The sequence below is a fragment of the Halichoerus grypus genome, chromosome 3 (assembly GCF_964656455.1).
Source record: "Halichoerus grypus chromosome 3, mHalGry1.hap1.1, whole genome shotgun sequence".
Lineage (NCBI taxonomy): Eukaryota > Metazoa > Chordata > Mammalia > Carnivora > Phocidae > Halichoerus > Halichoerus grypus.
In genome coordinates, this window is record NC_135714.1 from 149,402,559 (window position 1) to 149,425,574 (window position 23,016).

At 39.8% G+C, this 23,016-nt stretch overlaps 1 protein-coding gene across 2 annotated transcripts in view; it reads left to right on the forward strand.

Annotated features, from left to right (window-relative positions):
* GALNTL6 (polypeptide N-acetylgalactosaminyltransferase like 6) overlaps positions 1-22,098 on the forward strand; it is a 1,190,952-nt gene extending 1,168,854 nt beyond the window's left edge. For both annotated transcript variants that reach the window (XM_078069438.1, XM_078069439.1), the window contains 2 exons: positions 5,695-5,844; positions 20,751-22,098. In XM_078069438.1, the coding sequence (XP_077925564.1) occupies positions 5,695-5,844; positions 20,751-20,918 (318 nt within the window). In that variant the 3' untranslated portion in view covers positions 20,919-22,098. The remainder of the gene's footprint in view (positions 1-5,694; positions 5,845-20,750) is intronic.
* The last annotated feature ends 918 nt before the right edge of the window (positions 22,099-23,016 follow it).

Below are 23,016 nucleotides of genomic sequence, written 5' to 3' on the forward strand. Positions count from 1 at the left end.
TGATGACAATTAATTCATATCTTTCAATAATCACTCTCAACGTGAATGGCCTAAACGCTCCCATAAAACGGCACAGGGCTGCAGATTGGATAAAAAGGCAGGACCCATCCATATGCTGCCTACAAGAGACATTTTGAACCTAAAGTTACATCCAGACTGAAAGTGAAGGGATGGAGATCCATCTTCCATGCCAGCGGACCTCAAAAGAAAGCTGGGGTAGCAATTCTTATATCAGACAAATCAGATTTTAAACTAAAGTCTGTAATAAGAGACACAGAAGGACACTATATCATTCTTAAAGGGTCTATCCAACAAGAAGATCTAACAATTGTAAATATCTATGCACCCAACATGAGAGCAGCCATCTACATAAGCCAACTGTTAACCAAAATAGTCATACTGATAACAATACGTTAATTGTAGGAGACCTCAATATTCCACTCTCAGCAATGGACAGATCATCTAAGCAGAAAATCAACAAGGAGACAAGAGCTTTGAATGATACATTGGACCAGATGGACCTCATAGATATTTACAGAACATCCCACCCTAAAACAACAGAATACTCATTCTTCTCAAGCGCACATGGAACTTTCTCCAGAATAGACCACATACTGGGTCACAAATCAGGTCTCAACTGTTACCAAAAGATTGAGATGATTCCCTGCATATTCTCAGACCACAATGCTCTAAAACTGGAACTCAATCACAAGAAAAAATTTGGCAGAAATTCAAACACTTGGAAGCTAAAGACCACTCTGCTCAAGAATGTTTGGGTCAACCAGGAAATCAAAGAAGAACTTAAACAATTCATGGAAATCAATGAGAACGAAAATACATCGGTCCAAAACCTATGGGATACTGCAAAGGTGGTCCTAAGCGGGAAATACATAGCCATCCAAGCCTCACTCAAAAAAATAGAAAAATCCCGAATTCACCAACTAACTGTACACCTTAAAGAACTAGAGAAAAAGCAACAAACGACGCCTAAGCCACGCATTAGAAGAGAAATAATTAAAATTAAAGCAGAGATCAATGAATTAGAAACCAGAAACACAGTAGATCAGATCAATGAAACTAGAAGTTGGTTCTTTGAAAGAATTAATAAGATCGATAAAGCACTGGCCAGACTTATCCAAAAGAAAAGAGAAAGGACCCAAATTAATAAAATTATGAATGAAAGGGGAGAGATCACGACTAACACCAAGGAAATAGAAACAATTTTTAGAAATTATTATCAACAACTATATGCCAATAAACTGAGTAATCTGGATGAAATGGAGGCCTTCCTGGAAACCTATAAGCTGCCAAGACTGAAATAGGAAGAAATTGACAACCTGAAAAGGCCAATAACCAGTAACGAGATGAAGCAGTGATCAAAAATCTCCCAAAAAACAAGAGTCCAGGGCCTGATGGATTCCCTGGGGAATTCTACCAAACATTCAAAGAAGAAATAATACCTATTCTACTGAAGCTGTTTCAAAAAATAGAAAAAAAAGGAAAACTTCCAAACTCATTCTATGAGGCCAGCATTACCTTAATCCCCAAACCAGGCAAAGACCCCATCAAAAAGGAGAATTTCAGACCGATATCCCTGATGAACATGGATTCCAAAATCCTCAATAAAATCCTAGCTAATAGGATCCAACAATACATTAAAAGGATCATCCACCACGACCAAGTGGGATTTATCCCCGGGGTTGCAAGGGTGGTTCAACATTCGCAAATCAATCAATGAGATAGAACACATTAATAAGAGGAGGGAGAAGAACCATATGGTCCTCTCAATTGATGCAGAAAAAGCATTTGACAAAATACAACATCCTTTCCTGATTAAAACTCTTCAGAGTATAGGGATAGAGGGAACATTCCTCAAGTTCATAAAATCCATCTATGAAAAACCCACAGCGAATATCATCCTCAATGGGGAAAAGCTGAGAGCCTTTCCCTTAAGATCAGGAACACGTCAAGGATGCCCACTCTTGCCACTATTGTTCAACATAGTACTAGAAGTCCTAGCAACAGCAATCAGACAACAAAAAGAAATAGAAGGTATTCAAATTGGCAAAGAAGAAGTCAAACTCTCTCTTTTCACAGATGACATGATACTCTATGTGGAAAACCCAAAAGACTCCACCCCCAAATTACTAGAACTCATACAGCAATTCAGTAATGTGGCAGGATACAAAATCAATGCACAGAAATCAGTTGCTTTCTTATACACTAAAAACGCAACTGTAGAAAGAGAAATTAGAGAAACGATTCCATTTACAATAGCACCAAAAACCATAAGATACCTTGGAATAAACCTAACCAAAGAGGTAAAGGATCTATACTCTAGGAACTACAGAACACTCATGAAAGAAATTGAAGAAGACCCAAAAAGATGGAAAAATGTTCCATGCTCATGGATCAGAAGAATAAACATTGTTAAAATGTCTATGCTACCCAGAGCAATCTATACCTTCAATGCCATCCCGATCAAAATTCCAATGACATTTTTCAAAGTGCTGGAACAAACAATCCTAAAATTTGTATGGAATCAGAAAAGACCCCGAATCGCCAAGGAAATGTTGAAAAAGAAAAATAAAGCTGGGGGCATCATGTTGCCCAATTTCAAGCTATATTACAAAGCTGTGATCACCAAGACAGCATAGTACTGGCACAAAAACAGACATATAGACCAATGGAACAGAATAGAGAACCCAGATATGGACCCTCAACTCTATGGTCAAATAATCTTTGACAAAGCAGGAAAAAACATGCAATGGAAAAAAGACAGTCTCTTCAATAAATGGTGCTGGGAAAATTGGACAGCCACATGCAGAAGAATGAAACTCGACCATTCTCTAACACCATTCACAAAGATAAACTCAAAGTGGATGAAAGACCTCAATGTGAGACAGGAATCCATCAGAATCCTAGAGGAGAACATAGGAAGTAACCTCTTTGACATCGGCCACAGCAACTTCTTTCAAGATACATCTCCAAAAGCTAGTGAAACAAAAGCAAAAATGAACTTTTGGGACTTCATCAAGATAAAAAGCTTCTGCACAGCAAAGGAAACAGTCAACAAAACAAAGAGGCAACCCACAGAATGGGAGAAGATATTTGCCTTTTTTTTTTTTTTAAGATTTTATTTATTTATTTGACAGAGAGACAACGAGAGAGGGAACACAAGGGGGGGTGTGGGAGAGGGAGAAGCAGGCTTCCCGCCAAGCAGGGAGCCCGACGCGGGGCTCGATCCCAGGACGATGACACTACAGATAAAGGGCTGGTATCCAAGATCTGTAAAGAACTTCTCAAACTCAACACCCAAAAAACAAATAATCAAGTCAAAAAGTGGGCAGAAGATATGAAAAGACACTTCTCTGAAGAAGACATACAAATGGCTAACAGACACATGAGAAAATGTTCATCATCATTAGCCATCAGGGAAATCCAAATCAAAACCACACTGAGATACCACCTTACACCAGTTAGAATGGCAAAAATGGACAGGGAAAGAAGCAACAAATGTTGGAGAGGTTGTGGAGAAAGGGGAACCCTCTTACACTGTTGGTGGGATTGCTAGTTGGTACAGCCACTTTGGAAAACAGTGTGGAGATTCCTCAAAAATTTAAAAATAGAGCTACCCTATAACCCAGCAATTGCACTACTGGGTATTTACCCCAAAGACACAGATGTAGTGAAAAGAAGGGCCATATGCACCCCAATGTTCATAGCAGCAATGTCCACCATAGCCAAACTGTGGAAAGAGCCGAGATGCTCTTCAACAGATGAATGGATAAAGAAGATGTGGTCCATATATACACTGGAATATTACTCAGCCATCAGAAAGGATGAATACCCAACTTTTACATCCACATGGATGGGACTGGAGGAGATTATGCTAAGTGAAATAAGTCAAGCAGAGAAAGTCAATTATCATATGGTTTCACTTATTTGTGGAACATAAGGAATAGCATGGAGGACACTAGGAGAAGGAAGGGAAAAATGGGGGCGGGAATTGGAGGGAGAGATGAACCATGAGAGACTATGGACTCTGAGAGACAAACAGGGTTTTAGAGGGGAGCGGGGAGGGGGGATTTGATAGCCTGGTGATGGGTATTAAGGAGGGCACGTACTGCATGGAGCACTGGGTGTTATACGAAAACAATGGATCGTGGATCACCACATCAAACACTAATGATGTATGTATGGTGACTAACATAACATAATAAAATTAAAAAAAAAAAAAAAGAAAGAAACCTGGGCCGCTGGCACAGGACCCCCAGCCTAAACCTTCAGTGCTCCAAGTATACACAGAAGAGGTGGGATGCTGGACAGGAAGGAATCATAATCCGCTGGGACAATGGACTTCTTGGCAGTCTGGATAGATGACTAAGAAACTCTTTAATGCTTCAGTGCCAAAAGATCCCAGGATCTTGGCGCAACTTGGAATTGGGAACCCAAATAATGGATGGAAGTGCTTATCTCCAGCAGCCTGGTAGAATGGGGCTCAGAGTCAGATTTAAGGTGATTAAAAGAAAATAAAACAACACATTATTTATTGTATCCCTAGAGTCATACCCACTACAGATATTTGGGTATTTGTCTCTAAAATAACCATATTTACTTTTTATCTCTAATGTTTTATAGGTCTGTGGTGCCCCACATTTTCTGAACAAGGCTAGCATCATTGGAATAAGTATAAAATTTTCTAGGTGGCCATTTGAAGGTCAGTTTTCTTTTGCCTGTATAGATTTTTTTTTAAAAAATTGAAATATAATTGACATAACAAGGCCTATATACATTACTAATAAACAAAACTATATCATTACTTTAAAAAAAAAAGTTGCAATATGTTGTTTAAAAAAAAATACACCCTTACAGAAGTGATTTTTTCTTAATTCAATATATTCTAAAATCCACTTAGTGCCTCCAAAGTAGCATTTTTCATATAATAGAATGGGATGGTTAGGATAGAATGGACTAAAAGAGGAAAAGATTGGATGGAATAGCAGAGTCCATTAAACGCAGTAAGGAGAAGCTTCTGTTTTCATCCGGGAAGGAGGAATCTGTGTATGTGTGTGAACTGTATCTCTTAACTGTATGTTACAGTCCAAAACTTTCTACACTGCCCTGCTGAATTACTCATACCAACCCCAGAAAATTAATTTGCCTGTTCTTGACTTCATTAAGCTTAGCTTCCATTTAAATCAAATTTTTCAAACTGCTAGCATCCATCCAGCTCAACTGGGCTCCTGGTCTTTTTGCAGTTAATCTGCTTATTTGAGCTAACTGCGTAGCATTTGATCCAGTAACATTTTATATAGTGAAGAATGTGAAGAGCCTCATTAAAGAGCTTCTTTCTCTCCCTCCCCTCCCCCTCCATCTTCCGCCTTGCCACTCCCCCCTCCCTCCCTCCCTTTCTCTCTTTTCTTTCCATTCCACCGCTCTGTTATTTTTCCTGGTACTTAATTGGAAAGCCCTCATTTGTATTTTTTGGCAGCCCAGGCCAAAGTTTCCACTGTTGCTGCTACAGAGCTTTACGATACGAGCCTTTTTCAACACCTCTATTATGCCTAGATGGAGTTCTTTTCTGATAAATCACAAAGCCCGAATTCCACATTGCTAAAAAGACCTCCCCCCTCCTCCAGACTCTCCAAATTAAGCTCACTGTAGCTTTTCTGCTATTGTTGTTTTTGCTAGCTCTTTACTTTTGGGTGGAGAGAAGATATTCGACCCGGTGAGCCACTGCACACCCGAAAATTCTGCTTCGATGCAATCTCGCACAACAGTGCGGTCACTCTCTATGACTGTCACGGCATGAAGGGGAACCAGCTCTGGGGATACAGAAAGGTAAGACTCAGCTCACTGCACGCATTCTCAAACTGCTGGGCTTAAGGTTTTCTACCTCAAAAGTTCGTTAACACACTGTTTTGATTTAAATTGTTACCCAGACACAAGTACACACATTGGACTCAGACATTTGGAGACCACCAGCAAAGATTAAGGGAGAGATAGGGTGTGCTGCAAGGGGCATTGCTTTTGGCTTTGCTGGTTGTGTGCACACCCATCACAATCACTTATGATTGAAAAATGGCTTTGAGGGAGCCTGGGTGGCTCAGTCGGTTAGGCGTCTGCCTTCGGCTCAGGTCATGATCCCAGGGTCCTGGGATGGAGTCCTGCCTGCATCGGGCTCCCTGCCCAGCGGGGAGTCTGCTTCTCCCTCTCCCTCCACCACTGCCCCCTGCTCCTGCTTTCTCTCTCTCTTGCTCTCAAATAAATAAATAAAATCTTTTAAAAGAAAGGAAGGAAGGAAGGAAGGAAGGAAGGAAGGAAGGAAGGAAGGAAGGAAGGAAGGAAGGAAGGAAGGAAGGAGGGAGGGAAGGGAGGAAAGGAGAAAAATGGCTTTTAGCCAGAACATGCACTGCAAATGAAGGGACTAGTCTTAGCCCAGACAACTATCAAATGGAGAGACCATGTCCCCAGTAAACCAATGTACACATGTGTAATTTTTAAGAACCTCAAGTCATACACACACACACACTCACACACACACACACACATACACACACACGCTTATGACATCCATTTATTTATATCTCAGTCTCATTTGCTTGGGAGCTGTTTGGGTTAAGACAATCAGATATACATAAATCCACACTCACGTAGGAGTAATTGTCATGACCTTTCTACAGACTGACCCATTTGTAATTTGGCCAAAATCCTGCCCAAGGATAACTAAGGAGAACTTATTTGGGGAATTTAAGTTTAAAAAATTATAAAGTTAACATTTAATGATAGAAAAAGAATAGTTCAAAAGCAAATATAAAAAACACATTTTATTGAGTTGATAAAGAGCAATTAATTTTTTATTTTAAAATACCTTCATCACATTGTCTTTTGAAAACTTTTTAGGATACCACACAAATTTCTTTTCAACTTTTTCGGTTTTTAGGGCAGGACTTCTTAAACTATACAGAAAATGTCATACCCACAGTTTTAATCATGAGATTTGGCTATCCTGTGGCTGAGGTAAAACTATGGAAAGCTAAAGGGAAGACTCTGCAGAGAATCAATATGGGGGACCACTGGTTTTCATACTTGTTCCCCCACTTAATAAGCTTTCTGGTATCCACTTTTCAGGGGCGGGCACCTAAAATTATACTCAAAGGCAGACTTATTTGTACAAGTTTCTTCTGCATACCACCACCCGCCACGGCCTCTGGCACATTGTGACTCTGTGTCCAGAAAAAGTATAAAACATCAGTTGTATCCTTCTGTTTTCCTTATGAACTGCATCATAAATGATTAATCTTGCCAAGCCCTCTTTGTTATTCAATATGATACAATCTATGTGCAATGCAATAAGAAAGTTGTTTTGTTTTGTTTTATTTTTATGGTTATATTCTTTTTTTTTTTTAGAGAAACGTTTTGAAGGTTTTTTTTTTTATTTATCAGAGAGAGAGAGAGTACAAGCAGGGGAAGCAGCAGACAGAGGGAGAGGAAGAAGCAGGCTCCCCTCTGAGCAAGGAGCCTGATGCAGGACTTGACCCCAGGACCCTGAGATCATGACCTGAGCCAAAGGCAGTCACTTAACCAACTGCTGACCTTTAAGAAGTTCCTTTCTGGGCACATCAATAAAATCCCTGATTCACCATTCGCCTAGTATGTGGTTGTCCCTGATGAACTGACCATTTCTCATTATTGCACATTTATAGAATGAGACTCAGAACACTCAATAATATGCAATTAAGCCAAGAAAATACAGTTGTTTTTATTAGGGAGCTTACAAAAGCTTACAGATGGATAAAACCAACTAATACACATGCACACACAGCTCCTGGAGTGGGAAAAAAATGACTGTGGTGATTTCAAGAGGTAACTCTTACAGCTTTAACATTTTAAACCTTTCCAGGACCCTAAGGGACTCCGGAAAGGGACCCACTGGATACAATTGTGCTATGGCTCCTTTCTCAGATGCTTTTGTAGCTTCTGGCCTTGCATTACTTGGCAAAAAGTTATATTCACTATGTATTTATATAACAAGCAAGGTATTTATACATAATCGGGAAGATGCCAAAGGCTCAAAATGGAAAGTTTCTGTAATATCTCATCCTGGTCAATGACTCAGGCTTATTCAAATGCACCTGTTTTTGAAAGTGCTTGTTTATTTCGTAGGTTATTCCCAAAGCACAAAGAAAGCACACAGAAGTCTCTCTGGGGTGTTACCTTGTCTATTTAGATGCACTACTTGGACCTGGAGGCTTCCAGAGAGCTTAGCATCTTTTGAGGTAGCTTTGGAGCTCCCTCTTTTTATTAGCATATTCATGAATAAACAGGATCCCTAAGACTCTCCTAATTGCCTAAAGGACCGCAGTGGGCCATCTCCTAAGCTCCGGAGGTAATCATCATCATCATCTCCAGCTGTTAAGGAGGCATTGAGCTAGTGCTTTACACATATTACCTCAAACCTCACAACCACCTAGGTACTATTATGTATAATTCACAGAGGAAGAAACCGATACTAGCATGTTTGCGCTAGAGCCAACATTCAGATTCAGGTGCATCTGGCTTTAAAGCCTCCACTCTTTCCTCTGCCATGCTCTTAAGAAATCAGATCAGTATTCCTGGGAGAGTTCCCCAATGCCCTTTGGATTCAGCACCACTGATAGCAACCAACCCCACCTCCCAGCTACATGGCAATTTCTTGGAGAGGGAAGGTGGCCTGAAGCTCCTTTGCTTGAGTGGGTGAAGGCTGTTGTCAGGCCCCACTTTCTGACCCATTGGCAGCCATTGGCTCTCAGACGTACTTTTCTTTCAGGAAGATTTTTGGGTCGTTTCCCACCTTTACTGAGATATAATTGACATATATCGCATTGTGTACATTTAAGGTATACAATGTAATAATTTGATATATGTATATATTGAAAAGTGACCACGACCATCGGTTTAGTTAATACATCCACCACCTCACATAGTTACAATTTTTTGTGTGATGAAAACTTTTAAGATCTACTCTCTCAGCAACTTTCAAATATACAACACAGTATTATTAACTATAGTCACCGTGCTGTACTTTACATCCCCAGAACTCTTGTAACTGGAACTCTGTACCATTTGAACACCTATATCCATTGCCCCCAACTCCACCACCCAGCTTTCAATTATTCTTAGATGTGAGTCATTGCCACCATAAAAAAAAAAAAAAAGTGGGGGAAAATCTCTATTTTAGAGCCTTGTAAAATCAGTAATACAATCATGTCCCATAACACAAGTACCAAGGGTAAAGAATCCCATTCTTGGTTTCCTTTTACCACTAGGGGGACCCCTCTTACAAAAAGAATGACGTTGGTGACAGTAAAAATATTTAAGTGATCAACTGATACAAAACAAAAAACTTTCTTCCCTCTTCTTCTACCCTTACGTCTAATTAGTCACTAAGACTTGTCAAACCCCCCACCCTCCGCCCATATCTCAAAAATCTATCCTCTCTGCCGTGTCTACAGTCCCTACCCACTGGCTGCCCTTCCTCTCTTACCCCTGGATGACTGTCAGAGCTACCTCAAGGGTCATCCTGCCTCCTGTCCCTTCCCTCACTAACCCATCTTCCATCCTGAAATCAGAGGGAGTTTCTACAAAATCTGGTCATTGCATTCCTCTGTTTTATAACATTACTTGGTTTCCCACTAAGTAGAAGATAAAGTGCCTTCTTTCAATTCTTATCCTAGACCCTTCACAATCTGGTCATCATAATGATTTCCTATCAAGCCTAACACATCCTAATTCATCCTGAAACTGTCATGTGATCTTGAATAAACTATTTTGCATCTATGATTTTCAACTTCTTTATCAACATAAGAGGGATAATAATTAAGTGAGCGAAACCATGTAAAAATTAACAGTTTCTGACCACATGATCAAATTTATATTCATGTGGGTGACAAATGCAATTTGTACACTGAAAATAGTGGTAAGGTGTATCCTGATAGACCACATTACTACAGCAACCTATCCTAAGCAATATTAACTATTGTTACCCACCCACCCCCAAAATTAAGAGCTATCGCCCATGTCCTTTTCTTCTTAACTAAAGTTTTATTGGAGTATAATATATATCTTAATTTGGATTTCTCTAGATGTATACCTTAAGTGACAATTTGAAGGTGTTTCATTTGGGAGATGCCCCTCAAAATCTTGGTAGGAAGTGGGTAAGTGAATGAGAAAGGGATGGGAGCAAATAAAGGGTGAATTATAAAGCAAGTACCACTGTGGGTGATTAGTACTCAATCCTACTAAAGATATCCAGAAATGGTATAGAGCACGTGTCAGAGAGCAAGGGAGTTGGGATATTTATACAGCACTCTAGTCAAACTGAGGTTAAGATTACTCCTAAGAGGAGGGGAGTTTATTCTCTGACATCTCTGGACAGACAGAATTGTTCTTGAGACCAGAGAAAGCCCTTAGGGAGTGAGATACCGTGGCCAACTGAGGGAGGTTGGGCCAGCACGCACTGAGTTGGTGAGGCCTGAGAGCTATGGGCAAGGTACAGATACTACATGAGAATCCAGTTGCTCCACATTTTCGTCAACTCTTGGCATTCTGTTTCTTTTTCTTTTCCTCTTTTCATTTTGTGGTTGTAGAGTGATATCACATGCTTGGTAGCTGCTTTGGATATCTTCTTTGTGAAGGACCTGTTAAGTCTTTTGACCATTTTTTAACATGGGTCATCTGACTTTTTCTTACAGACTTTTGGATAGATAGATAGATAGATAGAAAGATACAAGTGCTTCGTTGGACATACATATTGTAAATATCTTATTCCAGTTGGATTTCTTTCTTTTGTTCTCTATGGAGTATCTTGAGGAAGAGCTATTCTTTATGATTAGTGTCTTTTGTGTCCTGTTTAGGAAATCTTTGCCCACACCAAAGTCATGAAGGTAGTCTTCTAAGTCATCTTTGGAAGATTTATTGTTTAATCTTCTACCTTTTGATATATAATCCCATGAAATATTTTTACGTATGCAGTGTAATATGGGGTTGATTCCTTTTTCATATTTATATCTAATCGATCAATCACCATTTATTAAAAAAGACTTTTTTTTTCCTGCTGCATGGAGGTAGCATCTTTGTCATAAGTCAAGGGGCCTTATAGTCATGAGTCTATCCATGAATCCTTAAGTTTTTACCATCTGAGACTAGATAGACTGAGCCACACAGAAAGTAACCTAATGGAAATAAATTAACTTAATCTAATAAGAAGGTTATCCAAAAACCCACAACAGCCATCACTCTTAGGGGTGAAATGTGAAAGCTTTCCTCCAGGGACTACGAATAACATATAATATCTGCTCTCATCGTTTCTATTTTACGTAGTACAGGATAGCCTACTCAGAGTAATCAGGCAAGATAAAGAAATTAAAAGGTATGAGAGGGGTGCTGGGTGGCTCAGTTGGTTAAATGTCTGCCTTCTGTTCAGGTCATGATCCCAGGGTCCTGGGATCAAGTCCCACATTGGGCTCCCTGCTCAGCGGGGAGCCTGCTTCTCCCTCTCCCTCTGCCTGCCACTCTGCCTACTTGTGCTCTCTCTCTCTCTCTGTCAAATAAATAAATAAAATCTTAAAAAAATAAAAATAAAAATAAAAGATATGAGAATTGGAAAGGAACAAATAAAAGTCAATTCACAGATGAAATAGTATATAGAAAATCCAAAAGATTATATATTCAAACTATTAAAATTAATAAGTACCTTTAGAATAGTCCTGGATACAAGGTAAATATAAGAAAAACAAATGTCTATATACCAGCAACAAAAAAATAGCGAATGAAATTCAAAAATAATTTCATTTGATCACCATGAAAAGCAAAATAAATCTCACAACAGAGGTCAAAATTAATCTCACAACAGAGGTGAAAGACATTTACACAGAAGGCTATAAAACATCACTAAGTGGAATTGAAAGCTATATGGGAAGATCTATCATATTCAAGGATAAGACCCAACATTGTGAAGATAACAGTGTTCAAAAGGGTGTATACATTTAATGCAAAATTGGTCCAACCCCAGCAGGTTTATTTGTGGAAATTGATAAACTGATTCTGAAATTTATATGGAAATGAAAGGGCCAAGAATAGCCAAGAAAATGTTGACCAAGGGAAAGAACATTCATATCAACAACATATCAAACATTACAAAAGCACAGTTTCCAGGACATTATAAAGGTACATTTAAGGCAGTATGCTATTGACCTAAGGTGAGCTTGACTGAGGCTCTCTAGAAGGTGAGCCCTGAGTATTGGTATTTTTTTAAGGCTCCTAAAACATTCTCATGGGCAGCCAGATGGAGAATCTCTTTACTAGCTCCAATGTTTACCTACTTTCTTTACCCCACTCCTCCCTCCTGCTTTAGTTGGAATTTGCCCCCCCCCCATTTGTTTTCCTATACCATTTTGATTCTTCTTTTGTACCAGGAACATTTTATTCTACATAGTCTCCCTTTATAGATGTTAATTACCTGAGGGCAGGAACTTTTTCTTTTATTTCTGTATATACTGCTTAATGTCTAATATAGAGAAATTCCTAAATAAGCATTTTTTAAATAGCTTAAAGAACTACTGGGTTCAATTATTGATATGATCATCTCCTTCATAAACCCCAAGATGTGCTGGATAAAATTTAACATATCTCATGGAAGCAACCCAAATGTCCATTAATAGACGAGTGAATAAAAAAGTTGTCAGATACATATATATATATACATATATATATATATGTATATATATAATGGAATTCCTCAGCTATAAAAAAGGATGAGATCTTGCCATTTGCAACACGGTTGGGACTGGAGGGTATAATGCTAAGTGAAATAAGTCAACCAGTGAAAGACAAATACCATGTGATTTCACGTATATGTGGAATCTAAAAACAAACAGCAGAAACAGACCCATAAATACAGAGAAGAAACTGATATTTGCCAGAGAGGAGGGGGTGGGGAATGGGCAAAATGGGTGAAGGGGAGTGGGAGATACAGGCTTCCCGTTATAGAATGACTAAGTCATGGGGATGAAAGGTACAGCATAGGGAAAACAGTCAATGGTATCGTAATAGTGTTGTATGGTGAGTGAGCTCAGCATAAGGTATAGCGTTGTTGAATCACTATGTTGCAACCTGAAACCCATATAACATTGCGTGTCAACTATACTTCAGTTAAAAAGAAAGAAAGAAAAAAAAAACACTTAACACTTTTTTTTTTGTCTCAGGACCACATACACAGCCTCCCCAAAGACCAAAAGTGAAAGGTTTAAATTACTATTCTTAGTTGCTCCCTGGGGTGTTCTTGTAATTTAACTGCCATAAGAAAGGGCTTAAAAATAACATCAAACAGGAAATACAGATAAGAAGTTTCCTTTCAAGCTAAATTGATAACATTGCAACAGTCACATTAGTTTAAAAAGTGAGTGGGCGGAATTCTTGGCATGTGCCTACATTTGACTATTTATTGTAACTTGTGATATACGCCAGGGCTTTGGCCTCCCAGCTCATAAAATCCTGCTGGTCCACAAAGATGCCAGATGGAAGGTCACAAGGTTCTTATTTTTAAAGTGTTCTTGTTAGCTATTGATTTAGGACCAAAAATGAGGAAAGTGTATACAAAGAGCTTAATTAAAAGGCATGTATTTCAACTTGGGTTATGATATATGAAGCCCCACTACAAAATCCTGGACTTGTGGTCATACTTAGGCAGTCACACTATCCCAGTTCAGCCCATTCATTTCTGGACAGTCCCAAGTATTAAAAAGTTCTTCCCTGGACTTTGAGACCACATCGATTAAGTTTAATCTGTTTCACTAAATACAGATCCCAAATATTTGCCCTATCTTTACTCTTTACTTCTGATTAAATGGTCTGATTTTCTGCCATTACTCTTCATATGACTTAATTTGGATCTACCTCAATTTCCTGGACACTCACTCTTAACATACTCCAAATAGTTCTAGAAAGTGTCATGATACCCAGAACAGAACACAATATTCTAGGTGTGTTCTGACCAAAGGAAGTAGAATCTGTTTCTAGCATTCTTTGTTATGATTGAGTTAATTGATTTTCTACCTTAACTTTACATACTTAACTTTTTAATGAATTTTCAGTATAAAAACTCAGTCTTTTTCTCATTTTGCTACACAGATGCATCTCTATATTCTTATACCTGTATATTTCATCTTTTATACTTGTGTAGCTATCCATTTGTTTCTCTTAAATTCTATCTCAACCTGGGTTTTGACTCATTGATCTAACTTACTAGCCATCAAACAAGTTTTGTTCCATCCATGAATTGGATCTGCATGTATTCATGCCTTCTTCTAAGTTGTGGATCCGAATGCACAAGGCCAAGAACTGAGCCCTCTGTCATATAATAGAGGTGACACTGATCCATTAACGAGCATCATTTGAATGAGGTTATTCAACCAGATACAAATTTACCTAATATTATTTCTTCTAGCCCACATTTCTCCAGCTTGCCAAAAGAGAACAAAGAGGGGCTTTTCAAATACCTTGCTGAAAACAATATGCACAATGTCTACATCTTACTCCCATTTGTAATAGGAGACTTAAGTCCTTGTACCCTAAGAAGTTATGATCTTCGATTCAAATGAAGGATTAAACCGAGAAAGAGGTTAACACCCAGGAGGGAAATACATTCAGCACAACAATGATGCTACCTTTTCAATAGTGTTATCTTCCCATCCTGTTTTTATTTGTATGTCTCACTTAGTTGTCATGACCTCCTAACTTTTGCTGTTTCTGAGTAACTTAGCAATATTCCTGTCAGTTAAGAATATCCTAACAAACTTAACTGCCATTCTCTGGTCACTCAGAATAAGACTGACTCCATCGCAGACTATCCCAGGCTCTAACATAAGGATAAAGGCTTCCTGAATTAAATGCCTGCCAAGATTTAGACTAACAGAAAAGAATCTAGGTAATAAAAACTATAAACAATTTCAGTTAGTATTTAAATTTAAATTAGTATTTGCTAATGAGCAGGGGTAGAGGTGGAATAGGACTGCTGGTTGGCTCAGCCAAGAAGAGCGATGACGCAGAACTTCGAGGTCAAGAGCAGAGGCTCTGGGTCCTGTGGGATTAGAGACTGGGCTTCTGGCTCCCGTGTGGGTCCTGGCTCTGGGATCTTGGAAAACTTCCTTACTGTGCACTTTTGTTTCCTCATTCATAAAATGGGGATAATAATAGTTTCTTAGAGGATTGTTGTAATGCTTCAATAAATTTTAAATGTACCTAGCACATGGCACTTAAGAGTTCAAGTAACGTTAACTATTGCAAACTATGTGTTCAACAAACTATCTTCCGATTTAATTCTAGCTCTTCCAGCAAGTTTACATATAGGAAAAGATGGGCTAATTAGTTGTATTTCTATATTACACATTTTTGTGCCATTTTAGTCACTAAGCTATAGCTAGATATTAGATAGTAAATTCCATGAGAGCAGGGGTTTTTCTCTGCTTTCTTTCATTCAGTACCTAAAACACTGGTTGACATACAGTTGGTGCTTAATTAGTATCTGTTGAATAAATAAATAAATGAACCTAGCTTCCTATTTGTCCACATTCACTATCCCTTCAGATTGCTTATGTGGTTTACATAGATAAAATGAGAAAATCTACATAGAATACTCAGCATTGCCAGACACATAGATTCATACAAACACAGGAAAAACCAAGCCTCAGCAATGTACCCCAGTCCCCTGCATGGTATCTCTTGGATATCATCATCTGGAATTCACCTTGCTCGTTGTGCTCCAGTCACACCAAATGACTTGCTGGTCCCCAGCACATGAGCAAGCTCTCCATTACCTCTGACATATCTCCTCCCACTCTCTTCCCCCCATCCCTCTCCCCCTACCTTTCCTCTAGCCCCCCAGTGTGCATTCCTGCTTAATGCCTCTGCACTGGCTGTTCTGTCTAGAACTCTCTTCCCCCCAGATATTGGCATGGCTAATTCCTTCACCTTCTTCAAGACTACCCATATGTCACCTTCTCAATGAGGTGTACCCTTGCTGCCCTATTTAAATTTGCACACTGGCTATATATATATATATATATATATATATATATATATATATATATCCATTGTTTATTGTCTGTGTCCCATTGCCTCACCCCCGCCCTGCCTCTAGCATGTAAGTTCTAAGATGGTGGGGGATTTTGTCTTGTGAAGTTCACTGAAATATCCTAGCCACCTAAAACAGCACTTAATAAATAGTAGGTCCCAAATAAATTTTTGTTGAATAAATTGAATGCATAAATGCACACGCTATCACTTCTCTCCTTTCCCATGTTCCTCTCTACATCTGAAATATGTATCTTTTTTTTTTTAAGATTTTATTTATTTATTTGACAGAGAGAGACACAGCGAGAGAGGGAACACAAGCGGGGGCAGTGGGAGAGGGAGAAGCAGGCTCCCGGCAGAGCAGGGAGCCCAATGCAGGGCTCGATCCCAAGACCCTGGGATCATGACCCGAGCCAAAGGCAGACGCTTAATGACTGAGCCACCCAGGCGCCGCTGAAATATGTATCTTACGTATTATTCCCCTTCATCCACAGTCTCATTGGCACTTTTTTACTTCATCCATTTCTTGTTTACCTCTTGGTCTGCCCCACTTCTTGGGTCAGGAGCTGCATCTCAGCTTATCTTTCTAGGCCAATCTCCTAATACATACCAGAAAATGAAAGGCATTCAAAAAACATTTATTGAACTCTGACCTGAATCGTGCTGTATTTCAGGCAAAGGACTGCAACACATGAATCATATACAAACTCTGACCATGATTATATAGAAGAACTCATTCCCGAGCCATGTATCACCTTTGTTCTGCAAATCCTTTTGCTTCAAACGGAAGTTAGGGTATATCAATTTGGATAACTGGTTGAGGCAGGAGCTGATTTTTGCAAATTCTATTTTGCCAGGATTTCAGAGAATGCAATTTGGTCTTGAATAGCTGGTCTCGGACCAGATGGTTTGTACGTTCTGATTTTTAGAATTGGGGATGCTCCCTGACTAAAAATAAATTAAGGGAAGATGCAGAGTGGAAGCACTTATTATATATAGGACATTGTGCCAGCGATTTTACATATATTAACTCATTTTATCCTCACAACAAACTCATGCAGGATATATTATTATCTACATTTTACAGATGAGGAAGCTGGAGTTCAGAGAATTAAATACCGCCAAGGTCACACGACAAGGACGTGGCATGACTGGAACTTGATCCAAAGCCCCTGCAGAGCAAAATCCCAGCCCTTGACACAGTATAGGTTGCCTTCCCTCCCCCCGTGTGCGAATTCTACCCTTAGAGTCATCTTTCTACGCATTGTGAACTCACACACTTATTTCATTGTCTTTGCACCTGTGGTGTTTTGTTCTTTTATTACCTTGCACACAGCGTGGAATGCTTTCTACAACTTATTCAGGCCTTCAAAGCTCAGACCCTGTAGAAGTATGGAATCTAATCGAATTTAGTGCCGGTCCACGAATGTCACACTGATGCTAACCAAATCGCAGGCCAGCTTCGGGAAGGTGTCCCTTCACAGCGTGGTCTCCCTGGCCGGAACTGGGCATTGGGTCTGACCCGACTGGATTAGGAAGGGCAGTGCCACAGTCCTGGATCTGAACTTTTTCATTTCCTGCTCAAGGATTTCTCATTTTCTTAGGCAAAACCAAAACAGGAACAAGGGAGGAAGCAGGCCGGGAAGGTGGGAGCGGTAGAGGAGACAGGAGAGGTACAGTTTGTCCTATTACACTGTAAGCAGCCGGAGTAGTCAGTCAAAAGCACTTCTTAAGGAGGACTGGTAGTGGGGCGCCTGGGTGGCTCAGTCAGTTAAGCATCTGCCTTCGGCTCAGGTCATGGTCCCAGGGTCCTGGGATCGAGTCCTGCATTGGGCTCCCTGCTCAGCGGGGAGTCTGCTTCTCCCTCTCCTTCCTGCTCGTGCTCTCTCTCACTATCTCTCTCTCAAATAAATAAATAAAATACAAAAAAAAAAAAAAATACGGAGGATTGGTATGGAACAGCGGACTTGCCAAAGCACACAGAAGTCTATTCCAAAGGTCTGGGGAGGCTGACAGCCTCCAGAAGCTTCACCTATAGGACCTGGTGGACACCCCCAAAGACAAGGGTGAACAGAGCTCAGTCTATAACCAGAGAATGATCAATCTGTCAATCTATTGAGTATTGTTGATGGTCTCTAGTTTGATGCCCTGTCACTTGTCTCTGTCAGTCAGCAGTGAACTTTGGAATAAAAGGTTCATTCAATTTTATGGCCAGGAGAGACCTTACAGGTTAATCTCATCCACCCTCTCATTTCACTGATGAAGCTTCTCAGCCATTGATGGATTAAGGGAACTTAACTTTTCAACTTCTATGAGAGCACAAAGTACAATAACAGAAAACATATTCTGGATTTTTCAGGGCGGTGCTGAACTTGCATATCCTGTCTGATTGTCCTCCTGCGTATACCTGTATTTGTCAGAGGCTGTGTTCCAATTTGAGGTTGGGAGAAATATGATCACCTTATAGCTCAGAAAATACTGTTCAAAAAATCCAGTTTGGCTTTTGCATCCATACTAAAGTACACAAGCTGGCAAAGGGAAGAGAATAGAACCATGTTCTACTCCTTTCTTTTCTCATTTTTTTTAACTTTCATAGAAATATGTGCTTTGGGGGAGAAACTGTGAACATATAAAGGTCCCCACTTGAGCTACTGACAAAGGGAACAATAGAAGAAAATACAGATAAGTAAGGGAGAAAAAGAAGTAGACACAGGTGGAACAAAGTGAATTAGAATTGAGTAGGTCACACAGAATTTTCAGGAATCGAACAGTTTAGGAATGCTCTTTGAAAAATTGATTTAAATATACCATGTAGCTAAACTGGTAGAAGTTAGGGGCAGGAGACTGAGCGTGAGAGATGCTGGGAAGCAAGAGGGTGAGCACAAAAGAGACCGCAGACAAGGGACCACCACAGCTGTGAGGAAGGTTCTCTAAGTGTAAGTTTCACCCCAAGAGAGAAAGATGCATGGGATGAGCTGCAGAGCATGCTTGCCTCCCTCCTAGACTCTGCTCCCCGCACCCAGAGTAGAAGGGAGCTCCTCAGAGCTTCCCCCGGGGTCAAACAGCAGCCAAGGTAGCAAAGCCCCAGGTGGAGAAAAGGGGAAGGCCACCTCTTTGTGGAAAGAAAATAAAATCCACAATAAAGCCAGGAAACTTCAGAAAACAAGAGAAGAGTGAGCCTTTGTATGAGGCGAGCTCTTTGTTTACACTAAACAGAAACAAGCACTAAATCGCAGGCGCTGCCTTTCTCCTTCCTTATTCTTCCTTCACACACTGCCAAACAGTGCAAACATCCGGATCCTAAAAGGACATTAAATATTGGTTGTTGGAGTCCTAACATCCAGGAGCAACCCAGGAATATTTACACAGGCTGCCTGAGAGACTCTGTCATTGTAAAAGCATTGTGAGTCAAGTATTCCTCAGTTAAAGAAAATAATCAGAATCTCTGAACATTTCCTAAAAAAGTAATATTTGGTCCCGAAATTCAAGCAATGATTTGAGAACGCTTTTTACATGTTCTTGGCAATTTTTTTTTTTTTTTTTTTTGCATAGATGCTGTAAGAGACAAAAGTTTTTGTTACCAGTTAAGAAAAGATATTTTTTTTCTCTTTACATTAACTTCCTTTTCCCTACTTGAACAATAAAAAGAGGTGTGTGTTGGGGCCCCTGGTTGGCTCAATTGGAAGGGTGTGCGACTCTTGATCTCAGGGTCATGAGTTTGAAACCCACGCCGGGCGTAGGGATTACTTTAAAAAAAAAAAAAGAGGTGTGTGTTGGAGCTTATTCAGATAGTGGGCTTGCTCACCACTTAAGCTTAGTGACCTGATAGTAACTTTCTCTCACAGAGCTGTTAGCTTTATCGTGTACTTAGCAACTTTCTTTTAAAAAAGTGAATACTGCCTCCTTCCTCCCTTTTACAGAAAGCAGTGAGAATTGTACCACAGGAAGAGCTGTAATGGCAGAAAGGGAGGTTGGAGAAGATCCTGAAGCTTCAGAGCTCAGAGACTGGAGTTTGTACATGGAGATATGGCCTGTGCGGCAGATATCCCCACCCCCATATCTTCCGAAGAAGGCAGCTGAGCACCTAGCTCATTTGGTTCCTGTTTCTTTTTGTATTTCTCTTTCCCATTAGAGGCTCAACATAAGCGGAGGGAAAATTATGACTCCTCTGTTCTCTGTGTGTGTGTGTATGTGTGCAGGCACCTGCTGTCATTGTTTGCTATGGACAGAATTACCATTTTCGTATATGTGCCTCTCCCCAAATAGCTACATTATTAGCTACTTGGCAAGCAGCCTCAAATACTTAGTATCTTTAAAACCCAAGCATGTAGCAAAATGCTTACTACAGAGTAGGAAATGGATGGATTGCTTTTTTAACATGGAGGGTGAAGGAATGAATTCTTTGTTTCTGATTGAACCTGCTTGGAGTCCCTACATACAGCCAGTGGACCCTGGGACACTGTTCTCCGTGTGGTTATCCAAACTGCTATTGTTTAATTTGGGAGATGGTCTCGTTTTCACACCATGGGTATATACTGAAATATAAGCAGGGATATTTTACTTCCTCTGTATATTTTGGGTTCTAACCATTCACCATATATTATGTCAGCCCTTTCTTTTCTTTCTGATCCCTCCAGGACAGAACATTATTCCATCCTGTGAGCAACAGCTGCATGGATTGCAACCCCGCAGAGAAGAAGATTTTCATGGCCAGATGTGACCCTCTATCTGAGACTCAGCAGTGGATTTTTGAACATATTAATATGACTGTTTTAGAAAAATTTAACCACCATGCCAGCTCCTAGAAAGAAGGAAGGAGCGAAGAATGAGTGATTACCTACAGATTATAAAAACTAAATTTTAGCCAGCATCTGGGTCGAAGGAGTCAGGAATAACATTTCCTAGATCCAGGAAGCCGGGTTTAAAGATTTGTAAATGCCATGTCAATGTAGGTTGTCCCGCAGAAATTCCTGCATCTGAAGAACTTGGCCGAGAACCTCACCAGCTGCATCTGAGAACTTGAGACGAGCAGTGCCCTTGCTGGCCAAGGGCAAAGATTATTTAAGGACTTTTCCAAACAACTGCTGAGTTAATAAATCCTAGCATTTCTCAGGTCAAATCCTGCAGTAGTGAGTAGCTATGAATGGATCCTATTAACTGGGTGGGAGGGGGGCGAAAATAGAGTGCATGACTGCAACCCGAGGAAACCACAGGTTTAGAACTAGCCACGCTTAAGGGGTGAGCTGTCCTCTCTGGTGCCATTCTCTAAGAATGGGTTAAGCAGGTTTAACCCTTAAAAGTGCTGCAGATGATTTTAGAGTGCTCATGCCATTCTGTTGTTTTCTTTTCAAACGAGGGTGCGCTGTCTAATGTTAAGACTCAAGTTACATAACGAAACGAACTTCCAGTGTTCGCATTCTTCCATTCACATTTCCTTTTAGAGCAGAGGTAACTTATTGTTCATCAAAGCTCATGCTCCATACATCAGCTGAAGTTCTAATTCAGTGCCCTTGTATGAATCCAGTTTAAAAACGAAACAAAAACTATGCTACCAAGTTACTCCAAAGAGAAAGATTTCACAGAAGCAGCAAAACCATGTAAGGTTTAGGAGAGGGATTTCCCTAGGAAATCGATTTTTACTTTTCTATTACTTTTAGAATTTTAAAAGTCTGATGTTTGTCCAGTCATACTTTTTATTCAGGAAGGAAATGGAGTGAGGTTGATGTAATTTGTTTAGGAGATTCTGAAATCCAAATAAATCTACACTCCAAGTGATGTGTGAAAACAGCTTGGTTCGCTTCGATTCTGTGTGATCGGTGCTGGGGACACAGACGTGGTTTCATTTGTTTTGTTTCAGGGTTTTTTTAATTTGTTTGTTTTATATCGCTGATATTAATGATGTTTTTGTTTCATTTGGAAGCTCACAGAAGGAATTTCCATTAATAAAGTGCTTCTGACACCATTTTCTGTTAATGAGACAATACTTTAGGGGTGACGAAAGGAATGATTACAAAACTAAATGAAACATTTAATCATTAAAAGAGCTTTTTTAAAAAAAAATTTCAATAATTATGGAGGTGGGGGAAGAATATACAGGGATCGATCGGGATGGGTCTTTGGACGAAAGGGTCATGTTTGCTATACATTTCTCAAGCTTTTTCAGGTAGAAAAAGTTTTTATTTTGCTTTTGTTGTTCCTGTTTAGCTTAGTTTTTCTGTTAATGAGCATGTATCTGTGGTCCAGGATAGAGAAGCATTGGATTTTAGAACTGGGAAGACTCTAAGAATACAGCCCCTTTGTTTTTCCAAATGAAGAACAAAAGGCCAAAGAGGAGAGTCCTGATTCCTGGTGAGGCAGATGGCCTTTCTGAGCGTGCTTTTCCTTGTGTACTCGGTCTTGCTTGCTCTGTTACCCAAAGTGTTTCTGGTTCTGACTTGAAACTTGAAACTTGAAATTTTCAGTCATGAGATGAGACTATTATGCCTCCCTGGGGATGTTTCTGAGAGTAGCATTCATGTTCCGAAATTCTAATATATGAAACGTTTTCTTGTAAACGTTCATGATTTTGTTCTCTCCTCAAAATCGAATCAAAATGTCCAGCAAAACTGCCCTGCTCGTAGTTGGGGAAGAGTTACTCCATTATCTTTCCTGACTTTTCAAGCATTCTTTTGAGGAGCTATTCTTCTTAAAATGACAGTCACAGATTTTGTGTGTGTGTGTAGGTCAAGAGATCTTGAAGCATGCGAGATGCAGAGTAGAGAAAACCAATAGTGAGAAACTAACCTGTGAGGTGAACAATTCCAGAGAGTGAGTGAAGATTTATCTCAAGTGTTTAGAAAGCAATCTGGTTGTAGAATTAGAGGAACCTATTCACATTATGTCATTAAACAGTTGACTGCTATT